At 41.5% G+C, this 15,018-nt stretch overlaps 1 protein-coding gene across 1 annotated transcript in view; it reads left to right on the top strand.

The window, feature by feature from the left end:
• Window positions 1-14,695, top strand: part of col4a1 (collagen, type IV, alpha 1) — a 40,627-nt gene extending 25,932 nt beyond the window's left edge. Inside the window, 33 exon segments of the mRNA XM_069154044.1 lie at window positions 88-123; window positions 219-365; window positions 555-638; window positions 823-906; window positions 1,203-1,273; window positions 1,427-1,618; window positions 2,380-2,548; window positions 2,696-2,788; window positions 2,875-2,979; window positions 3,126-3,223; window positions 3,533-3,683; window positions 3,811-3,924; window positions 4,278-4,445; window positions 5,093-5,182; window positions 5,314-5,466; window positions 6,484-6,582; window positions 6,691-6,780; window positions 7,091-7,230; window positions 7,823-7,949; window positions 8,061-8,141; window positions 8,331-8,429; window positions 9,197-9,247; window positions 9,331-9,516; window positions 9,644-9,777; window positions 9,914-9,986; window positions 10,112-10,183; window positions 10,326-10,454; window positions 10,561-10,659; window positions 10,735-10,947; window positions 11,054-11,231; window positions 11,429-11,543; window positions 12,669-12,841; window positions 13,034-14,695. Coding sequence (XP_069010145.1) covers window positions 88-123; window positions 219-365; window positions 555-638; window positions 823-906; window positions 1,203-1,273; window positions 1,427-1,618; window positions 2,380-2,548; window positions 2,696-2,788; window positions 2,875-2,979; window positions 3,126-3,223; window positions 3,533-3,683; window positions 3,811-3,924; window positions 4,278-4,445; window positions 5,093-5,182; window positions 5,314-5,466; window positions 6,484-6,582; window positions 6,691-6,780; window positions 7,091-7,230; window positions 7,823-7,949; window positions 8,061-8,141; window positions 8,331-8,429; window positions 9,197-9,247; window positions 9,331-9,516; window positions 9,644-9,777; window positions 9,914-9,986; window positions 10,112-10,183; window positions 10,326-10,454; window positions 10,561-10,659; window positions 10,735-10,947; window positions 11,054-11,231; window positions 11,429-11,543; window positions 12,669-12,841; window positions 13,034-13,115 — 3,896 coding nt within the window. The 3' untranslated portion in view covers window positions 13,116-14,695.
• The last annotated feature ends 323 nt before the right edge of the window (window positions 14,696-15,018 follow it).

Raw genomic sequence — 15,018 nt, 5'->3', positions numbered from 1 at the left:
ATGGTAAATCCCCCACACAAAAACACTCAGTTCCAATGATATCCATGTTTTTCCTTTCCCATGTTTTGTTTTTCTCTTAATCTGCAGGTTTTCCTGGTCCTCAGGGAGAGGCAGGTCCTCCAGGTAAAATAACACTAACAACAAGACATGAAGCTTGCACATGTCAGATACATGCTAACCTAAATAACACCTACTGGCTTTCTTGTCTTTTACTTCAGGCCGGCACATTGAAGGACCTCAGGGAGAGAGGGGCCCGAAGGGAGATGTGGGTGGAAAGGGAGACAGGGGTGTAGAGGGAGAGTCTCTTGTTGGTCCTCCAGGACAACAAGGGCTCAGTGGACCACCTGGATCACCCGGACAACCAAGTATGTCTGATCTTTGAATGTTACAGTCATTTCAAAAGATGACAACAAGGGACACCTCAATACAGCATGTATCTATGTTTTAATTATCTACTGTGTGTGTGTGTGTGTGTGTGTGTGTGTGTGTGTGTGTGTGTGTGTGTGTGTGTGTGTGTGTGTGTGTGTGTGTGTGTGTGTGTGTGGTCCGCCCAGTTGACCCCAATGAATGTGACATTGAGAGGGGAGCTCCTGGCCCTGCTGGACCTCCAGGATTACAAGGGGAACTGGGACAGAAAGGTAACGATAAATTGATGAATTAATCAAATAAAATTATATTAAAAATGTGTCCATCTCATCTGTAGTAACATCCTCGTAAGGATATTTACCACATGTATCACTACTGCTGCTGGACCACATATTTAAGACCTGTGCTGTGTGTACACCATATTTTTTTTACTGACGTTTCTGTGCCCAACTTTAGGTGACAAAGGAGATACCTGTGCTCAATGTGATGGCGTTGGCCCCGCTGGAATACCTGGCCCCGAGGGCCCGAAAGGAGAGCGAGGTGAGGCAACATTAAAATAAAAAGGTGATGTCCAGCCACCAAATGTACAGTGTTATAGCCCCCAAACCTTCTACAGGTATCTTTTTTTTTTTTATGGAGTGTGTGATTCACGTCCAAACATGTTTTTGTATATTTATTTGGTCTTCTGAGTGCTTCTGACCTCAACTTTTTACAGTTTATATTGTTCAAACAACCATGTGTCTCTTATCATATTATAACAATTTTTTTGTGTGTATTGACACACTAATGAGTATTTGATAAGTTACAGATGTGCAATGTCCATTCTCACCTGGCAGGACCTCCTGGTCCAGTGGGTGGCAAAGGAGAAAAGGGTCTTTCTGGACTTCCCGGACAATCTGGAAGACCTGTGAGTAGAATAATGTCCAGACATAAACAACAAAATCGGAGAGGAAAGTTTTCATTGTTCAGTTAAGGAAAATTTGAGCAGGAACACAACCATCAGAATACAGTATGTCAATGACATTCATTGCACATAATTTTTTTTCTCACCTGTGTGCAGGGTAATCAAGGAACACCTGGGTTGATGGGGACCCCTGGTGCTGTTGGCGAGCCAGGAGATATTTTCTTAGCTCCTAGTCTGAAGGGGGACAAAGGTCTTCCTGGTGTTGCTGGTTCACCGGGACAGCCAGGGCTGGATGGACTACCAGGGAGAGATGGTTTCCCGGGTCAACATGGACACAAAGGAGAACCTGTAAGTTCACCTGTGTGTTTTTATATGAAGGCTCATTTTATCAGAACAGTGGGAGCTCCGCTAGTAGTGAACTGTCTGTCAAATAATCAATAGCTTTGACAGGAAAGAAATGGCCTGTGAAAAAAAAATAACTTAACTTTTATGTTACTCTGGTGCAGGTGAAACCGCACTTCACTTTTACTTATTAGACTTACATTCATCATTGCAACAATACTCCAAATTTAAGTTATTTGGCATGTAAATAAGTTGCAAACATATCGCACTATCAGCTTTATGAGGGGATAATAAGTAGAAGTTGTTTTAACTCTTGTGAAACACAAGTACCCTAAAAATAAATGATTCCTCTTTTGACAAAAAAAAGTTTTTATGAAGTAAAACCTGCAAGCTACTTCAAGCAGCCCAACTTGAATCTGCTGCTAAATTTACATGTTACATGTACACAACCCGAGGCTACGCCGCTGCTGGCTGCCATCGCTGACAGCATTTCAAAAGCTCCAATCCAGCATCCACCCGTCGGCTCTGAGTCTGGCATTCCCTTTCTGAGTTGAGTTTGATGTTTCCATGGGATGAGCGATGAAGTTAGAGCTCAGACACCAAACATTAATGCTGCACATATTCTACACTTACACAATCATCCTTTTTAAATTAATTTTAAATCAAGTTTAAATTTAAGTCATTCTTGCATTCAGTCTATGATTTATTGTCAGCTTTTTTACAAGCAAATACAATTTGACATTCCTTTTGTCTAATCTTGTGTTTAGGCCAGTGAGGGCATCAAGGGTGAACGTGGACTAGATGGAGACCCTGGTCTTATTGGGGTCCCAGGAGAGAGGGGTCCACCTGGTGTGCCAGGTTTTGGCCGATCAGGGGAGCCCGGAGAGAAGGGCAGTGAGGGAAGACAGGGACTTCCTGGAACTCCTGGAATACCAGGTAGGCATGAGAGCTACACTGTAAAGTGAAGGACTAAAAGATGTAAAGTCAAACTATCTTAATGCCTCATCTGATACCCGATACACTGATGCTGAACACACACACCTATTGAGTACATTAATTCACTGATAACATTGTGTCAACCAGGTTTAAAGGGTGAGCCCGGTCAAGGTGTGAGCACTCCTGGACCTCAGGGGGTCCCTGGACCACGAGGAGAATCCGGCATAACTGGACTGCAAGGTGAGCAACACCATAGTCAGCATGTCTTCATTTAAACTCCAGTGCAAAAATATTGATTTTAAATGTAAATGTGTCATTGATTGCAGGTGACAGAGGCCATGTAGGAGATCCAGGGTTGCCAGGTTTTCCTGGAGACAAAGGTGAAAGTGGACCTCCTGGAATTGGATTTCCAGGCCCAACTGGTCCTAAAGGTTAGTTACTCCAAAACGTTGATCCCAATCTTCCTGCCCAAGCATGGGGAAGTAAAATGTGAATAATGAATTTATGCAGAGCATGCACAAGAGGAAAGCACTACAGCAAATAAAATGAAACGCAAATGTTTGGTCCGTGTTTGTAGGAATCAGTGGAATTCCAGGAGCTACAGGATTAACAGGAGAGCCAGGAAAAACAGGACAGGATGGCTTGACAGGAAAACCTGGTCCACCTGGACAAAAAGTGTGTATTTGTCAACATATATACTTCAGTTAATATTTTAATTATAAAGTGACACATGCTGTAAACTAGATATACTGCATGTGCCAAAAATGTGCAACGGAATCAACAAAAACCTCAACGCATCGTATTTTGACCATTTAGACAGTTCAACAAACAAATGCATTAGTCCTACTGTTCGGCTTTAATACAATAAATCTAGCAACCACAACTACAATATTATCTGATATATAGACACAATAACCTTGGAGATAATTTAAAATTTGTGTCAGAATTGCATTGCAGTTCAGTGCTTCTTTCTAAACCTTGCAGGGTGAAGCTGGACGGGGTCTTCCAGGTCCAAAAGGTTCACAGGGTCACCCAGGAATCACTGGTTACCAGGGAGAGAAGGGTAGCATTGGACTGCCTGGTGTTCCTGGACGAGAAGGGCAGACAGGACCACCCGGATCTCAGGGCATCCAAGGTACTGCAGGAAACATAGAACAACTCTGCTCTAACGGTTCAATGGATTTAGTCCATGCTGAAGAGTAAAAAAAAGGCCCGTCTTCTGTACCAAGATTGATATTTTCTGTTTTGTTTTTTTTAAATAGGTGAGTCGGGGCCTCCAGGGCCTCCTGGACAGGCTGGCATACCAGGTGTTCCAGGAAAAGGCTCGTCTGGAGCTCCCGGACCACAAGGACCACCTGGAGAGCCTGGACCATACGGTGAGCACAAACTCAGCACAGAAACATGAAAGCCTTTTTCACAGGAGTTATTTTGACATGTCACAGTACAGAAAGCACAAGTGTAAGTGGCACAGTTAAATCATGGCTGAATTCCACATAGCTGCATCAGTTTTATGGTTCTGTGCACACTGATTTATTTTGACACCGTTATGGCAAACAGAGGCATTTGGACAGAACAGTTAATCCTAAGTAACTTTCTAACATCTGGGAAGTCCAAATGTCTGCTGGGAAAAGAGGAATTTATTTTTTGATGCTTACTTTCTTTTTTTCTGACTTTCAGTTGGTGTTGTGGAAATCAGAAACAAAATATTTTGTGTGTGTTTGTTGTACAGGAAGGGAAGGTGTAAAAGGAGAAAAGGGCTACCCAGGTCCTCCTGGTCTAGACATGCCGGGCCCTCAGGGAGAGAAGGGGACCCTTGGGTTCCCCGGAGCCCCAGGTTCAAAAGGACAGCAGGGGACTCCAGGCTTACCAGGCAGGGATGGACAAATTGGAAACCAAGGTGAGACAAACAAACCAAGGTGAGACAAACAAACCAGTGTCTTTGGGTATGTAGGGGTCTTTCTACTTTTTGTTTTTCTTCTTTTGTTAATGTTGCACTTATATAAATGAACAAAGGTCAGTTCATAGTAAAAAAAAAAAAAAAAAATAAAAAAAAAATCAGCATTTGCATTTACATTATTCAGTCACTGATCATGCCATCTTTGCTGCCATCACATTTAAGTCCATTAGACACATTGAAGTTAATGGAATGCATCTATTTTGCAGTGCTTTTGTTTGAGGTAAAACTCTGGTCAACAACACTTAACTCTACCTGTATATGCTTCACAATAAAAGCTTCAAAGTAAGGAATGGATTATGCCCTTTCAAAAGCTGGAGGATGTTTAATGTCAAATATCTGTACAGAAATGTTGAGTTTTACTGACAATTTCTTCAAAGGAAAGCCAAAAAAAAAGAACAGCAAGGCCAACATAGAATAGTATTTCTAAGAAAAAACCAGGGCAGCAGAGTGATCAGTATAACATGACGTTTTTTGTTGTTTAAAGATCTGGTGAAAATGAATATTGTCCTGATTTACCCACGTTTTTAATATTTTGTTTTTTTTCACCTTTACTAGTAACAGTAATCTTAATGTGTTTGTGTGTGTAGGTTTTAAAGGTGAAATGGGGGTCATGGGAACACCGGGAGTACCAGGATTTCCTGGATCACCTGGTAAATTTGGACCTCCTGGTCTGAGAGGTGAGGAACTTTGAATGATAAAACTCTAAAATGTACTTCTTCTGTAACTGTTCTCACAGTTCAAGCTTTTTAGGATTTCTTCAGCTTCATCAGCAGCAATAAAAGATTCTCGTTACCACCTTGCATCTCAGGTGATCCTGGTATTACTGGAGCAAGAGGTGATATTGGAGACATTGGATCTAAAGGTGAAAGAGGAGAGCCAGGTCTTCAGGGACCTCCTGGGAACATGAGTGAAGTTGACATGGAGCACATGAAGGGGGAGAAAGGAGACATCGGACACATAGGTATAAAACATACACAATGGCCAGTGGTTCAGTAAGAGTTTAGGGTCGGGCGATATGGCCTAAAAATGATATTGCAATATTTTTAGGCCTTATCGCGATACGCTATATATATCACAATATTTTGAAATATTCTCTAAAGCACTTCAGAAGTGATTCATTTAAGTCTTTGATGCATTAAATAACACCAGTATGAAGAATGCTTGTTTATATTCATTAGTGGTTTCTATTGGAACAGTTTTAAAATTGCAGGTAAAAAAGGGGAAAATCACAAGTTAAATTTAACAAAACAGTTTTTATTCAATGACAATCCAATTGGTTCTATTGGATTTTCTTTTGAAAAAAACCACAACATGTACTGTATATAAATGAACATTCTTGAGTAGAAAACTGCAGCAGCATTATTTTAAACAGGACTTTTTCTTTGACAGTGTTTTTACTGTGCAGTAGTTTAACTACGGCCCCCTCATCTCTGATCATAGAGATCATCTATGAAACTGAAACTGTGTCTAAACAACATCTCAGATGACCATTTCAGATTGAATTTATGAACTCACCCATAACTATCAGCTGCTTAATGCTTAGTTTTACTTGTTAACCCATATTTTGATTTAGTTGACTGTGCGTGTGGCTGCAGGCTGCTTTTGTACTGGAGCAGTGACACATGAACTTCGAGCTCGTCTGTAACTTTCATCTCTATGTGACAAACCTTCTGGATGTCTCAACAAACTGGTCGTGTTTCAGCTCATACATGCAAACGATTGTTAACGTCAGCTGTAGTGAAGAGTAACTGCACCTACTCGGTGTTCGCGATATTATCATTTAATACATCCCACGTAGAATAAGCCGCGAAACATTGATAATATTTGATATATCGCCCGCCCTTATCAGAGTTTGGTCTTTATGTAGAGATTTGCTATAAACAAGCACATGGGTGATTATGTACTGTATATTCTTTAGTTTAGGACATACCTCAGTGCCTGTGTGTGGTTTTTGTTTTGAACTCCGTTCTCCCATCAGGTAACACTGGGATCACTGGAGAGAAGGGCCACCGTGGACTTCAAGGAGACCCTGGAATGCCGGGCAAAGATGGAGAGCCTGGATTACCTGGACAACCAGGTGACTCACCCGGACACGGGAAATTTACTTTCAATTGTGTTACATATTTTTCTGTATGCAGTGTTGTATTATGTCATTGTCAACTTCAATGTCACTGACATTTCTCAGGTGAAAAGGGAGATCTTGGTTTTCCTGGAGAGCCTGGCAATATAGGAACACCCGGACAGAAAGGCACTGTGGGAGAGATGGGAATACCAGGTACATACACACAAATAAAACACACTAATTGTATGACATGGAAATGCAAACCAGTGTGTAAATGTAAAAAAAAATATTATATGTATTACAGACATGGTATTTAGTCCGGTAAGAAGTGTAAGATGCTTTATTGAGAATATTTCAAGCAAGGGAAAACCTAAATTACAGTGTGAAACACTATATTTAAGTTAAGCGTGTTTCTTGTTAATAGCGTTTCCTAAACTTGTGTGTGTGTGTGTGTGTGTGTGTGTGTGTGTGTGTGTGTGTGTGTGCGCGTGCGTGTGTGTGTGTGTGTGTGTGTTTTGGACAGGTGGGGCTGGTCCAAAGGGTAGTAAAGGAGATTTTGGTACACCAGGACATCCTGGATTCAGAGGCACAGATGGAGAAAAAGGAGATAGCGGATCACCTGGTGAGCCAGGTATTGGCATCCCCGGACATCCAGGAGAAAGGGTAATCCACTCTATAAAATTAGGAATGGCTGTGCCGTATCAATTTGAACATAGGCAACGATGGTTTAAATGGGCATAATCAGCAGAACTGATGCGAGGACAATACTTAGAATTTTTTTTTTTTTTTTTTTTTTTTTTTTTACAAATTTAGAAAAGTGTGTTTATTTAAACTTTCATTTTCAGTAAGCTTTTAGGAAGAATTCAAAAACACTTATAAAATTATATTTTTTTGTAATTTGCATCATAATGTCATTGTGATTTTGAATTAGTTAGCTCCAGTTTCATTTCAGTATTTGTCAAAGTGTCAAGAGTCTCGACTGCCACTACTCATCTGAAGTACACTTAAAGTGTAACAATTACAAGAATCGCTGGTGCCCTTACCATTGTCTGGTATATGCTGTCTGCCTGCAGGAAACACTAAGAATGTAAACTGAAACCCAGAGATGGAATGGGCCAAGTTTTTTTTTGTCAGTACGAGTGTGATAAATATTATCTTTGAACTTTCATTATGTTTTCTGATTTCTTCCTGTCAATGATAATAAACACCTACCTGCCTTTAATTAGCATTCCTCTCAATCCCTCTACTTGTACAGGGTCAGACCGGCCAGCCAGGATTCCCGGGATCACCTGGAGAGAAGGGTCAGAGGGGTCATGAGGGTATGCCCGGCAAGCCAGGAGTTGAAGGACCCAAGGGAGACAAAGGAGGGACTGGGTATACAGGTCAGATTTCAGTCTGATGTCATTCTGTCTCCCAGGACAACTGAAGGTATAGTAATCATACATGTTGTTGATTCAGGTGGGGTCTTATTGTGGTTTGTGTGTGTTGTACAGGTCAGGGAGGTAGACCAGGGGAGAAGGGTATCCCGGGGCTTCCCGGGTCTGCAGGAGAACCTGGTCATGACGGCCGGCCTGGTAAGTAACAGGTTTATTTAATGAGGTAATCAGATCGATGGCCACATTTTAATTACTGCTAAAATTTCACTCATCTATTCAAGGTTTGACACTAAAATCATTAGTTTTATTCTTTCTGGTGAACAGTGAATTAAATGAAAATCCTGCCTCTATCAGCAACCCATAATGAGTAAACTTCTTACCTTCAAGGTGAGGGTGGCATGCAGGGACCTCTTGGTCCTCATGGAGAGAAGGGAGAGCCTGGAGTGGATGGCATCCCGGGATCCTCAGGGGAGAGAGGAGACCCAGGTAAATGTCAGAGGAGTAAAGAGGAGACTGAGGACAGGATTAGTTTTATAACCCGATGCATACATCCTCCTTTGTCACTCTGTCTTGGGACTTCCAACCAAACTTTCACTCAGTTCCTCTCAACTACAACCAACAAAAGCACATTTTTATTATTTAGGAGAAACATAAACTGACAAATACAAACAGATGAATCAAACAAAAGCAAAAAAAAAAATCTGTTTTAATCATGTGTTCAGGTAACAGGGACTTCTCCAACTAAGTGTACAAGAGAAACAGAATGTGATTTACACACAGAATATACAGATTTCTTACTTTGACTTGAAACCTCAATTAATTTAAATTCAATTTATTTCATTTTTTTTAACACAGGTAAGTATAATTATATATTTTCATATCCTTATTAAAACAGGAAAAAAAAAAATCCTGATGCCATTTAAACGATTTATTTGAAAAAGATCACATTCATTAACCAGAAAACAAAACAGGAGGTTGGAGCAGCCAATTAAATTTGATGACATTAATGCCACGTGGATGTCAGAGTTAAACGCATCGGACACATTTTAACAACGGATATATACGCATCATAGTAGTACATTTTTATCACTGTAAAAAAAAGTTTTGCTGCTGGTTAAAGCTTGATTTGTGGGAATCACTAAATACTATTAAACATTATTACTTTGCTCTCGCTATTCTAAATGCTTTAGTAACCATTGTTATTTAGACCACTATTATTATTGAGCATGAACACTGTATCTGCTTGTCTGCAGGTCTACCTGGTCACGGGATGCCAGGGCTGCCTGGAGCGCTTGGTATCAAAGGTTAGAGCCCCTCCATTGTTGATCATAATCCCTCATTTACTGGAGGCCAACAATGTTTCATGGCCTTGTCTTTTCCTCTCCAGGTGACAAAGGTAGTTTTGGCTTCCCTGGGACTCCAGGTAATCCAGGTGTCCCTGGTATCAAAGGTGACAAGGGACTTCCTGGCCCACAGGGACACCAGGGTGAGGGAGGAGAGAGGGGTCTTCCAGGTAACTCTCAAGAAGGCCCTAAAGGAGACAGGGGAGAATCAGGACAACCCGGAGAAACAGGTATTGTGAAATACATAATATGACAACCTTCTGCTAGTACTTCATATATATGTGACGTGAAAAGTGTTTATATTGTTAATACTGAATAAAGAGTATTCAGAAAGATTCCTTTTTCTTTGTGTAACAGGATCACAAGGAGCACCAGGACCTTCTGGCGTGCCAGGACGAGATGGTCAAAAGGGAGTGAAGGGAGATCAGGGTCTTCCTGGTTTCCAGGGAGAGTCGGGACACAAGGGTGACCCTGGAGTTAACGGACTTCCTGTAAGTCATGAAGCCGTTTTCCATTTCAGCTTTTTTTACTGCACACATTAGTTTACATTCAGATGAGAGATGTCGGTAAAAGCCGTTTTAATTTAGCAAAAATTGATATATTTTCCTGTTTGTGTGTCGGCTATAGGGACAATCTGGCCTTCCAGGTATCGATGGTCAGAAGGGAGAGAGAGGATTACAGGGTGTCCCTGGCTTCCCAGGTGAATACAGCATGATATGTTTGTGTGTAACAGGCAGTATGCCTGTGTGTAAGTGTGTATTAGTGTTCATATGTTTATATCTATTCAAATAAATAAAAGATAAACGAAACTAATACTGACTGTAGGTACGAAGGGAATTGTCGGGGACGGTGGGTTCCAAGGAGAAGTTGGAGACAGAGGATTCCCAGGAGAGAAAGGTAAAAAAAAAAATGTTTTGAAAAACTTTCAGTGTGTTGGTATTGACAACGACCATTAGTAATAATAATATTTGTAATATTTGATGGCCATTAAAAAACAACATTGGTAACATAAAACATCTAATGATGTTGTGTATTTCAGGTAATGATGGCTCTCCTGGTCCCCCCGGACCCAAAATCTTCATCAAAGGAGACATTGGTTTTCCAGGACTTCAGGGCCTGCCGGGACCTCAGGGGCCGTCTGGGTTCCCTGGACAGAAAGGACAGCAAGGTGAAGTATAAATGAGCGCCATTAAATCTCCTGCGATACAAAACTGTTCTCCTGCTCACTTGGCATCCACTTCCATTTTAATAACTATCTCATCATTTCCTCTCAGGTGTGACGGGTACTTCAGGGCCAAAAGGTGATGAAGGTCTCCCTGGATATCACGGTCAGCCTGGAGCCAAAGGAGACGGCGGCCTGCCGGGGCCACAAGGTGAGAGGTTCAACGGCATAAGAAGAGCTGTTATAATGCTGCTTTCTTAACTTACTGATTACTTTTTATGTTTAGGACCCAGAGGATACCCCGGGCCCCCGGGACCTGATGGTGTTCCAGGTCAAGTGGGTCATCCAGGCCCCTCATCCATGGATCACGGGTTCCTGGTAACACGTCATAGCCAAACAGTGGAGGTTCCAAATTGTCCAGATGGAACTACGCTCATATATGACGGCTACTCCTTGCTCTATGTACAAGGCAATGAACGCTCTCATGGCCAAGACTTAGGTGAGAAACGCGATGCGAGACGAGACGTGGAGAAGTAGAGCGGGACTGCACCGAAGGACGAAGGTTTAGTGGTTTGAATTACATGTCTCGTGGCTCTGTGTTTCAGGTACGGCAGGCAGCTGTCTAAGAAAGTTCAGCCCCATGCCCTTCCTGTTCTGCAACATCAACAACGTGTGCAACTTCGCCTCTCGTAATGATTACTCCTACTGGCTCACCTCACCTGAGCCCATGCCAATGAGCATGGCGCCCATCACTGGTCAAAGCATTAAACCCTTCATCAGCCGGTATGTCAGCGGTTCAATCCATTCTGTTCTATTTCAGATGAGGATGATACTTGTGGGACACTTACATACTGTGCTGTTCTCATACATATATGTGTGTGTGTGTGTGTGTGTGTGTGTGTGTGTGTGTGTGTGTGTGTGTGTGTGTGTGTGTGTGTGTGTGTGTGTATGTGTGTGTGTGTGTTTGTGTGTGTGCACAGGTGTGCTGTATGTGAAGCCCCAGCCATGGTGATAGCAGTTCACAGTCAGACCATCATGATTCCATCTTGCCCTAAAGGCTGGGACTCTCTGTGGATTGGCTACTCCTTTGTCATGGTGAGACAAATCAGTGCACGTGAACAGAGTCGGCCCTCTCAACAATACATTCTGTTCCTCATTACACATTATTGTACGTACAGTGTGAGCCACGTATACTACAAGGAAGTAGAAGATAGTTATTAAGTTAGATTTGGCAGGAAATGGTCTGCTCTCTGAAAGGTTCTCAAAGAACCTGAGGAACAGCAAGTATTCTTGGCTGGGACAACTAATTCCCGCTTTAAGATAAATACACATAAGGGCTTAGTTTAATTAACAAGGACAAAGAATAGCTCGTAAAGACATGCCATGACATTACTAGCAGGCTTGTACCTATTGGTACATCTGCCAATGACGGTGAAGCAGATGATGCCGATAAGTCCGGGGAAGCGCTTCAGTTTTTCCAATTTTGTGCTACATTTTCTGACTACAGATGAATGAGATCAAGCGTTGGGCATGGGCTCCATGCGTTTTGTTTTAAACTGTAAATTTGCACCTTTTTGTCAATTAGAAAATCTAACAATAGCTAAAGACTGTCTTATCACAGTGATCCAAACTGTGGTGTGCGTACCCTTAGTGTTGCGTCTACTACAGTTATGGATTCACTGCCAGGCATGATTTTCAGATGTTCTAATAGTCATTAAATTATTATTTTTTTTTTTTAAATCAAACAGTATATGCAACTATTGTCCTTCCTTATTTCCATGATAATGCACCAAAAAGGTGTCTTCCAGCTGCCATTAAACAACTTAAGAAGAAAAAAAAAGCATGTTGCGACCCATCACCAGAGCTTTGCCAGTTAAAAGTTAAGTCAACTAGTTCTGAGGAATTATCGAAATGCCCATCCTATATTCTACATTATATGCAGGTATACACCATTAACAGACCAAAAAGTTCCAGGATTTACCCCATTTAAATGCTCAAGGATATGTACCGATACAGTTTTCTGACAGAACTATCACTTCAGGGATTTGTTTTCTTCAAATACTGGCAGGGCTGCCAACTCTCCCACTTTTAAGAAACCCGTTTCAGACTTTGTTTCACGTTATCACGCTGCCAAAACTAATTTCACGCCGACTAGGAGGAATCCTGAAAGCCAAAAAATGTCCTTCATTTGTTTGCATTGTGTCGTGTGTGTTTGTGTAGCACACCAGTGCCGGTGCTGAGGGTTCGGGTCAGGCTTTGGCCTCTCCTGGTTCCTGCCTGGAGGAGTTCCGCAGTGCTCCATTCATTGAGTGTCACGGTCGAGGAACCTGCAACTATTACGCCAACTCCTACAGCTTCTGGCTCGCTACCATCGAAGATGAAGAGATGTTTACGTAAGACAGAGCACTCACACTCAGACATTGTGTTTCTCTGCTCACCAGAGAGGGCAGTGAAACAGCTTTTCAGCCTGCTGTTTAGTTATATTATCCTTTCAGCTTGTGTCTTTCCCTTCATATGTGCTTTAGGAGTATGATAATATCGGACGGATTTGTGATGTTTTTTTTTATAATTTTACCTCCTTCCAGGAAACCCGTCCCGACAACGCTAAAAGCAGGCAATCTCCGAACACACATAAGCCGCTGTCAGGTGTGCATGAAGAGGACATAAACCCACAACCAGAATCCTCCGGTTTAAAATGGCTTTACTTGCAGTTTTCAAAGGATGGTGCTATTTCCCTGCGTGGCGTGTGTGACGAGGGAGGGACAGAGATGTGGGTCGCAGAACAGCCAGAGAATAAACTTTACAAACCAGAACAGAGACCACGTGCCCTTTTGCTCCATACAGAAACACACAATCACAACATGTTTGTAAGGAAAGGCACCCGGTTTACCACTGCACTGAGTACATCCCCCCTAAACTGGTAAACTGGTGTTCATTTTGAAAGGGCTGTTTGTGTAAGTCAGGTGCTATTGAATCTTTCTCGTCTGCCTTTTCCTTTCTGCTCTTCTTTGTATTTCCCTTCCCAACCATTGCCACGTGACTCAAAGATATAGCTACACAATATTATAGATTTTTCACACCTTATAACTCGTTTAAGCTACTAATGTAAAGGATGGGACTTACCACTGGCTACAAACGCTCGTCATTCGCTAAGCCACCACAATGTTGTTGCCACAGACATACCAATCACTCTATTGTAAATATGAAGCGTTCCTTTTTAACATAGTTCAACATACTCTCCTCAGGTTATTACTGAATTACGTTGTGTGTTATTAAGCCCATTCTTATTTATAAGATTTATGAGAATATGTTGGACGCGAGTTTATCTGAGATTCCATATAAATCCAAAATCAATGTTTCAACGTGTAACAACCAGCGCCTTGTTAACAAACAAAACAGCACTGAAATAGCATTGACAGGTGTGTATGTGTGTGTGTGTGTGTGTGTGTACATATATGAATGCTCTGAGTGGCTTGAAATGGCATGTGTGTATATTGTTGCACAACCCTGTTGTTAACATTATCTGAACCAAATGCACAAACAGAAATAGGCAAAAAAGAAAATCATCTTTTCTGTTTCTTTACTCTGTCAGAACAATTTGTTTAACAGTGTGTGTCAAAGGATTTATTCTTATTCAGTGAACCAAATCTTTCTCATCTTTGATCCCAAAGAAATGCACATGTATATATACTTAAACATAACATGTACTTGACTGTTCCCATATGTGAATTACTTTTGCTATCCCTGTTGATCTAGTGCGAAAATGTATTCTCCAATAAGAGTCAAGGGTCAATGTGTCATGGTTGCACATTCATATCAAATATACAGCATCTATGCGGTCTGAGAAGCTTTAAAAGGTCTTAAGACATATCTGTTTTTTTCTTTATTGCCTAATATACAGCATTTAGAGATTATTTCAGTCATGAGTTGACCCTACAAAGCTTTTTGGACCCCAAACATAGTTCCTGTGTCCCTTTCAGAGAGAGTGACAGATACAACGTTTTCCACTGTTAAAGTTAGCAATAGCAATAACTCCACACGGACTGCAACCTGTTTTTGTTTGCGTGTTGTTCCTGGTTGTGATGAAACCCATGAAGTAAATACAGTATTAGTAGTATTTGCCTGCATAAAGCAAACTTGCTAACAGTTCGACAGAACAGAAGATACTTCATCTACATTTTATATTTTTCACATCCCATACTGTGTAATGCAATAAAATGATTTGTAGAATATTCTTATTAATTTATCACAGGTGGGTTTTTTTTGTGTGTGTCTCCCTGTGAATATCAAGATTTCTATTACAGTATTTTGTAAATGCCACAAGAGGGCAGCACTGGCACACTTTGAAAGTAAGCCGCACATGATTCATTATCACGAAGCCCTCCTACTTGCCACGAGACAAAAACGTGCAGCAAATGTATCTTGAACAATAATTTAAGTGCAACCTCTGCAACAACACTTTGACAGCGTGATTCAGCCACTACCTCAGCACTTCTTCCGGGACCGTGGCCAGCAAACCCGTTCACCCCACGAAAACACAAGTGGATCGATACGTTCTGCAGAGAACCAA

The sequence above is a fragment of the Embiotoca jacksoni genome, unplaced genomic scaffold (genome assembly GCF_022577435.1).
Source record: "Embiotoca jacksoni isolate LCO1_2020_lvr unplaced genomic scaffold, fEmbJac1.0.p SCAF_2, whole genome shotgun sequence".
NCBI classification, from domain to species: Eukaryota; Metazoa; Chordata; class Actinopteri; family Embiotocidae; genus Embiotoca; species Embiotoca jacksoni.
The sequence above is the reverse complement of the archived record's forward strand: the minus strand, read 5'-3'. Positions and strand labels throughout refer to the sequence as shown.